General features: G+C 44.8%; 1 protein-coding gene across 1 annotated transcript in view; it reads left to right on the forward strand.

Annotated features, from left to right (window-relative positions):
- The first annotated feature begins 6,971 nt into the window (after positions 1–6,971).
- The window catches only part of LOC129834907 (histidine decarboxylase-like), a 151,735-nt gene continuing 150,508 nt past the window's right edge, over positions 6,972–8,198 (forward strand). The window contains exon 1 of the mRNA XM_055900278.1: positions 6,972–7,146. Coding sequence (XP_055756253.1) covers positions 6,976–7,146 — 171 coding nt within the window. The 5' untranslated portion in view covers positions 6,972–6,975. The remainder of the gene's footprint in view (positions 7,147–8,198) is intronic.

An 8,198-nucleotide genomic window follows, 5' to 3' on the forward strand; every position in this document is an offset into this window, starting at 1 on the left:
AACAAAATGACGATAATTGTTAAAACATTTCTAGCCTGTCTAGTTATGGGTAACAGAGTTGACGTGAGGAGTAACAGGGTTTGAGTGTTGGGTAACAGGGTTGACGTGTTGGGTAACAAGGTTGACGTGAGGAGTAACAGGGTTGACGTGTTGGGTAACAGGGTTGACGTGTTGGGTAACAGAGTTGACGTGTTGAGTAACAGGGTTTGTGTGTTGGGTAACAGGGTTGACGTGTTGGGTAACAGGGTTGGCGTGAGGAGTAACAGGGTTTGTGTGTTGGGTAACAGGGTTGACGTGTTGGGTAACAGGGTTGACGTGTTGGGTAACAGGGTTGGCGTGAGGAGTAACAGGGTTTGTGTGTTGGGTAACAGGGTTGACGTGAGGAGTAACAGGGTTGACGTGTTGGGTAACAGGGTTTGTGTGTTGGGTAACAGAGTTGACGTGTTGGGTAACAGGGTTGACGTGTGGAGTAACAGGTTTGACGTGTTGGGTAACAGAGTTGACATGAGGAGTAACAGGGTTTGATTGTTGGGTAACAGAGTTGACGTGTTGGGTAACAGGGTTGACGTGTTGAGTAACAGAGGTGACGTGTTGGGTAACAGGGTTGACGTGAGGAGTAACAGGTTTGACATGTTGGGTAACAGAGTTGACGTGTTGGGTAACAGAGTTGACGTGTTGAGTAACAGGGTTAACGTGTTTAGTAACAGAGTTGACGTGTTGGATAACAGAGTTGACGTGTTGGGTAACAGGGTTGACGTGTTGGATAACAGAGTTGACGTGTTGGGTAACAGGGTTGACGTGTTGAGTAACAGGGTTTGTGTGTTGGGTAACAGGGTTGACGTGTTGGGTAACAGGGTTGACGTGAGGAGTAACAGGGTTGCCTTGTTGGGTAACAGGGTCGACGTGTTGGGTAACAGTGTTGACGTGTTGGGTAACAGGGTCGACGTGTTGGGTAACAGTGTTTGAGTGTTGGGTAACAGGGTTGACGTGTTGACGTGTTGGGTAACAGGGTTGACGTGTTGGGTAACAGGGTTTGAGTGTTGGGTAACAGGGTTGACGTGAGGAGTAACAGGGTTGCCTTGTTGGGTAACAGGGTCGACGTGTTGGGTAACAGTGTTGACGTGTTGGGTAACAGGGTCGACGTGTTGGATAACAGGGTTGACGTGTTGGGTAACAGGGTTGACGTCTTGGGTAACAGGGTTGACGTGTTGGGTAACAGGGTTGACGTGTTGGGTAACAGGGTTGACGTGTTGGGTAACAGGGTTGACATATTGTGCTCGACCCGCTCAGTTTTCCACCAAAAGATGGCCAAAAAGCATCTCACTTGTTTTACACTGTGATTTGACTGATTAGATGTTCAATGTTTCTTTAGAAAAATATATTTAAAAAAATAATAGTTTTACTATTTTAAACAGAGAGTTCAGTTCACGCTACCTTTAAAATGAGGGACCGTTTCTTTTATTTTCTTAAAGTGAATCACTAATCACATGAAATAAATAATAGCCTTCAGAAGTGACTGTCAAATCGACACAATCACTAGGGCTTTACAGTGATGGTGACAACGTTGAGAAATGTTGGAGTTAGGTGTTGAAAATCCTCCTGGATGTCACAGCCCACTGGGTACAGAACGTCATTTCAATGTGGATAACTGGGGAAATATTTGGTTGAGACGTTGATAAATGAGATTATAACTTAAATTCACCTACTCAAAAAGACAGACAAAAGTTAGTTGAATTTCCAATGTGTTATCACTATGCTTTCAACCATCTAAAAACATACCAAATTCCAGTGGAAAAACAATGTCAGATTTCTTTTAAATTTAGTTGTCACCCAAATGTCTACCACTGCACTTTCAACCATTTAAAAGCACAGAAAAGTTCAAATGGGAAAACAATGTCAAATATTTTGTTGACGCAGGAGGACCTACGTTTTCATCTTCATCCTCTTCATTTTAGACATTAAAAGGTAATCAGAGTAACTGAACAGCTGATGCTTTCCACAGTACCGATGGAGTGGGGATGCTCTTCAAAATACTGCAGTCTTTTCTGTTCTTAGGACCCATGATTCATTCTTTCTTTTTTTATGGATGGATACATTCTCATTTGTCATTTGAAATTACACATAGATGAGGCAAATGGAGAAATAGAGATTATGTCATAAGAGTTATTCCATCTCATTCATCTGTCATTGGGAGGTTTACCGTAAGGTGGACGAAGATTTTTTCTTTAATGAGTCTGACGCAGAGGATATACTGCTTTCCGGAGACCAGGGACAAATCCCTGTCATTCGCATGAAGAAAAGGCGGAGATACAGAGGGAGAAGGTCGTGGAACATTTTACCTAATTTCTACCAGCATGGCACATGTGCAACCAGAGGAGAAAAAAAACTCTAGACCACCTTTACTCCACACACAGTGACGCATACAAAGCTCTCCCTCGCCCTCCATTTGGCAAATCTGACTATAATTCTGTCCTCCTGATTCCTGCTTACAAGCAAAAACTAAAGCAGGAAGTACCAGTGACTCGCTCAACTCGGAAGTGGTCAGACACTACAGGACTGTTTTGCTAGTACAGACTGGAATATGTTCCGTGATTCATCCAATGGCATTGAGGAGTATACCACCTCAGTCACCGGCTTCATCAATAAGTGCATCGATGACGTTGTCCCCACAGTGACCGTACGCCCATATCCCAACCAGAAGCCATGGATTACAGCCAACATCCGAACTGAGCTAAAGGCTACAGCTGCCGCTTTCCAGGAGCTGGACACTAATCCGGACGCTTATAAAAAATCCCGCTATCCCCTCAGACGAACCATCAAACAGGCAAAGCGTCAATACAGGACTAATATTGAATCCTACTACATCGGCTCTGACGCTCGTCAGACGTGACAGGGCTTGCAAACTATTATAGACTACAAAGGGAAGCCCAGACATGAACAATACCCAGCCAAAAACAAAGAAATACAAAAACATAGAAAATAGAACATAGAATGCCCACCCAAATCACACCATGACCGAACCAAAATAGAGAGATAAAAAGCTCTCTAAGGTCAGTGCATGACAGTACCCCCCCCCCAAAGGTGCGGACTCCGGCTGCAAAACCTGAACCTATAGGGGAGGGTCTGGGTGGGCATCTATCCGCGGTGGCGGCTCTGGTGCGGGACGTAGACCCCGCTCCACCTCTGGCTCACCCCACTTTGGTGGCGCCTCTGGTGCGGGGACCCCCGTCGCCGACCCTGGACTGGAGACCCTCGTTGCAGGCCCCGGACTGGGGACCCTCATAGCGGGCCCCGGACTGGCGACCCTCGTTGCGGGCCCTGGACTGGGCACCCTCGCTGCGGGCCCTGGACTGGGCACCATCGCTGCGGGCCCTGGACTGGGGACCCTCGTTGCGGGCTCCGGACTGGGGACCCTCGTAGCAGGCCCGGACTGGGGACCCTCGTTGCGGGCCCTGGACTGGGCACCCTCGTTGCGGGCCCCGGACTGGGCACCCTCGTTGCGGGCCCCGGACTGGGCACCCTCGCTGCGGGCCCCGGACTGGGCATCCTCGCTGCGGGCCCCGGACTGTGGATCCTCACTGATGGGAGGAGACGTATAGACAGCCTGGTGCGTGGGGCTGCCACAGGGCCCACCAGGCTGGGGAGACATACAGGAGGCCTGGTTCTGAGAGCAGGCACAGGATGAACCGGGCTGTGGGGGAGCACTGGAGATCTGGTGCTTAACACGTGCACCTCTCCTTTTGGTTGATTGCCCACTTTAGCCCGGCACGTGCGGGAAGCTGGAACAGGCCGCACTGGGTTCTCCTGGCGAACTGGGGATACCGTGCGTAGAGCTGGCGCAGGATAACCCGGGCAGAAGAGACGCATCGGAGACCAGGAGCGCTGAGCCGGCACAATCCCTCCTGGCTGAATGCCAACTCTAGCACGGCAACTGCGGGGAGCTTGCAGAGGAGCTTGGCATAGGTCCCCAGATCCTCAAAAAGTTCTACAGCTGCACCATCGAGAGCATCCTGACCGGTTGCATCCCCGCTTGGTATGGCAATTGCTCGGCATCTAACCTTAAAGCGCTACAGAGAGTAGTGAATACGACCCAATACATCGCTTGGGCAAAGCTTCCTGACATCCAGGACCTACTGTATATACTAGGCGGTGTCAGAGGAAGGCCCCAAAAATTGTCAAAGACTCCAGTCACCCAAGTCATAGACTGTTCTCTCTGCTACCGCACGGCAAGTGGTACCAGAGCGCCAAGTCTAGGTCCAAAAGGCTCCTTAACAGCTTCTAACCCCAAGTTTTAAGACTGCTGAACAATTAATCATATGGCCACCCGGACTTTGTATTTACACTGCTGCTACTCGCTGTTTATTATCTATGCATTGTCACTTTTCCCCCTACCTACATGTACAAATTAGCTCGACTAACCTGTACCCCGCACATTGAATGGGTACCGGTACCCCCTGTATATAGCCTCGTTATTGTTACTTTTTATTTTAAAAATGTACTTTTGTTTATTTAGTAAATATTTTCTTAACTCTATTTCTTGAACTGCACTGTTGGTTAAGGGCTTGTAAGTAAGCATTTCACGGTAAGGTCTACTACACCTGCTGTATTCGGCACATGTGACAAATAGTTTGATACTGCAGGACATCCTACATATGATAACATCTGCATATGATAACATCTACATATAATAACATCTGCATATGATAACGCCTGCATATGATAACATCTGCATATGATAACATCTACATATGATAACATCTGCATATGATAACATCTACACATGATAGCATCTACATAAGATAACGCCTGCATATGATAACATCTGCATATGATAACATCTACATATGATAACATCTGCATATGATAACATCTGCATATGATAACATCTACATATGATAGCATCTACATAAGATAACATCTGCATATGATAACATCTGCATTTGATAACATCTGCATATGATAACGTCTGCATATGATAACTCCTGCATATGATAACATCTGCATATGATAACATCTACATATGATAACATCTGTATATGATAACATCTACATATGATAACATCTACATATGATAACATCTGCATATGATAACATCTACATATGATAACATCTGCATATGATAACATCTGCATATGATAACATCTGTATATGATAACATCTGCATATGATAACATATGATAACATATGATAACATCTACATAAGATAACATCTGTATATGATAACATCTGCATTTGATAACATCTGCATATGATAACATCTGTATATGATAACATCTGCTGGTTCATTGAATAAGACATCCTAGACCTGGTTGTGTCCCAGATGGAGCCCTATCTCCTTTACAGGGCACTACTTTAGACCAGGGCCTATAGGGCTATATAGGGTAAAGGGTGCCCTTTGGGATGCAGTTCTATGCCTACGTCAGTCAGAGATACTCAAAACACAAGTCACATCCGGTGTGATATGTGATGGGAAGCATTTGTCAGGGATTCCATGAAGTAGCGTTCTGTTCTGTTAAATCGTGTAATACCAGGTTTCTTTACCTAGATGACATTATTCTCTTCAAACAACATTAGTGTATCATGTTAGTTTATTTAGTTCACAGAGGGAAAATGAGGAGTGAACTAAAGTTTAATTTACTTTCAAAACAGCTTTGTGTGTACGTGTGTGTGCGTGTGTGTGTGCGTGTGCGTGTGGGTGTGCGTGTGTGTGTGTGTGTGTGTGTGCGTGACCATCACATTTACCTATTCATCCCAGACAGATAGACCCATGAAGGGGAGAGCGGGAGTGCACTGCACCAGGGCACGTGGAGAGAGGACATCTATTGTGAAATGAGATGCAGCCCTTGATGTTTATTTAACTGTAGGTGGGAAGGTAGAGAGACAAGCATTAGTTTCTATGTCAGTCTACGTCAGTACCTTTAGGGCGGTCTCCATCGGTGGCCCTGTATATATATGTCTGTACCTCTGTCTCTTAACTAAACCTACAACACAACACCAGCAGAGAGAAACACTGATCTAACACACTACTGTACACCTCTCAGCGGACAACTTTATTGTTACAAGGATGCAGGCAGAGGAATACAATCGAAGAGGTAAGCTTGGCTTCTTCTCTATATAGTGCAGAGTTAAGCTAAAACCATGTATTTAGATTGTAGGTAGTTATTGCAGGTAGGTATTGCAGGCCGGTATTGTAGGTAGGTATTTTAGGTAGTTATTGTAGGTATGTATTGTAGGTAGTTATTGTAGGTAGTTATTGTAGGTAGTTATTGTAGGTAGTTATCGTATGTAGGTATTTTAGGTAATTATTGTAGGTAGATAGATGGTTGGTATTGTAGACAGGTAGATGGTTGGTATTGTAGGTAGATAGATGGTTGGTATTGTAGGTACATAGATGGTTGGTATTGTAGGTAGATAGATGGTTGGTATTGTAGGCAGGTAGATGGTTGGTATTGTAGGCAGGTAGATGGTTGGTATTGTAGACAGGTAGATGGTTGGTATTGTAGGTAGGTATTGTAGGTAGTTATTGTAGGTAGGTATTTTATGTAGTTATTGTAGGTAGTTATTGTAGGTAGGTAGATGGTTGGTATTGTAGGTAGGTAGATGGTTGGTATTGTAGGTAGATATTGTAGGTAGTTATTCTAGGTAGGTATTTTAGGTAGTTATTGTAGGTAGATATTGTAGGTAGTTATTGTAGGTAGGTATTTTATGTAGTTATTGTAGGTAGTTATTGTAGGTAGTTATTGTAGGTAGTTATTGTAGGTAGTTATTGTAGGTAGGTAATGCAGGCAGGTATTTTAGGTAGGTAGATGGTTGGTTTTGTAGGTAGTTATTGTATGTAGGTAGGTAGGTTGATGGTTTGTATTGTAGGTAGGTGTGGTGGAACATTGTTTGTGAATGATATCATATATAATATCATATGCTATCTAATATTGTGTAATCTGACTGTTGTGTGTTGTCCGTCGTCCAGGTAAGGAGATGGTGGATTACATCACTAGGTACCTGACGACCATCAGGGAGAGGAAGGTGACCCCAGGCCCAGAGGTGAAGCCTGGCTATATGAGAGAGCTGCTGCCAGACAGCGCCCCCACTGACCCGGAGGACTGGGACTGTATCTTCAGGGACATAGAGAAGGTCATCATGCCTGGGGTACGTTATGTTCACACATTATATACTCAGCAAAAAAAGAAATATCCCTTTTTCAGGACCCTGGCTTTCAAAGAGAATTAATAAAAATCCAAATAACTTCACAGATCTTCATTGTAAAGGGTTTAAACACTTTCCCAGTTTCCCATGCTTGTTCAATGAACCATAAACAATTAATGAACATGCACATCTGGAACGGTCGTTAACACTAACAGCTTACAGATCGTAGGCAATTATTAAGGTCACAGTTATGAAAACTTAGGACACTAAAGAGGCCTTTCTACTGACTCTGAAAAACACCAAAAGAAAGATGCCCAGGGTCCATGCTCATCTGCGTGAATGTGCCTTAGGCATGCTGCAAGGAGGCATGAGGACTGCAGATGTGGCCAGGGAAATAAATTGCAATGTCCGTACTGTGAGACGCCTAAGACAGCGCTACAGGGAGACAGGAAGGACAGCTGATCATCCTCGCAGTGCAGACCACGTGTCACAACACCTGCACAGGATCTGTACATCCGAACATCACACCTGCGGGACAGGTACAGGATGGCAACAACTGCCCGAGTTACACCAGGAATGCACAATCCCTCAATCAGTGCTCAGACTGTCCGCAATAGGCTGAGTGTGGCTGTACTGAGGGCTTGTAGGCCTGTTGTAAGGCAGGTCCTCACCAGACATCACTGGCAAATCTGGTGCAGTCCATGAGGAGGAGATGCACTGCATTACTTAATGCAGCTGGTGGCCACACCAGATACTGACTGTTTCTTATGATTTTGACCACCCCCCTTTGTTCAGGGACACATTATTCCATTTCTGTTAGTCACATGTCTGTGGAACTTGTTCAGTTTATGTCTCAGTTGTTGAATCTTGTTATGTTCATACAAATATTTACACACACATAAACGCAGTTGACAGTGAGAGGATGTTTCTTTTGTTGCTGAGTTTAGATGTGTATAGTGTAATCGATGTGTATATAGATGTGTATAGTATAATTGATGTGTATATTGATGTTTATAGAGTAATTGGTGTGTATATAGATGTGTATAGTGTAACTG

The sequence above is a fragment of the Salvelinus fontinalis genome, chromosome 35 (assembly GCF_029448725.1).
Source record: "Salvelinus fontinalis isolate EN_2023a chromosome 35, ASM2944872v1, whole genome shotgun sequence".
Taxonomy (NCBI): Eukaryota; Metazoa; Chordata; class Actinopteri; order Salmoniformes; family Salmonidae; genus Salvelinus; species Salvelinus fontinalis.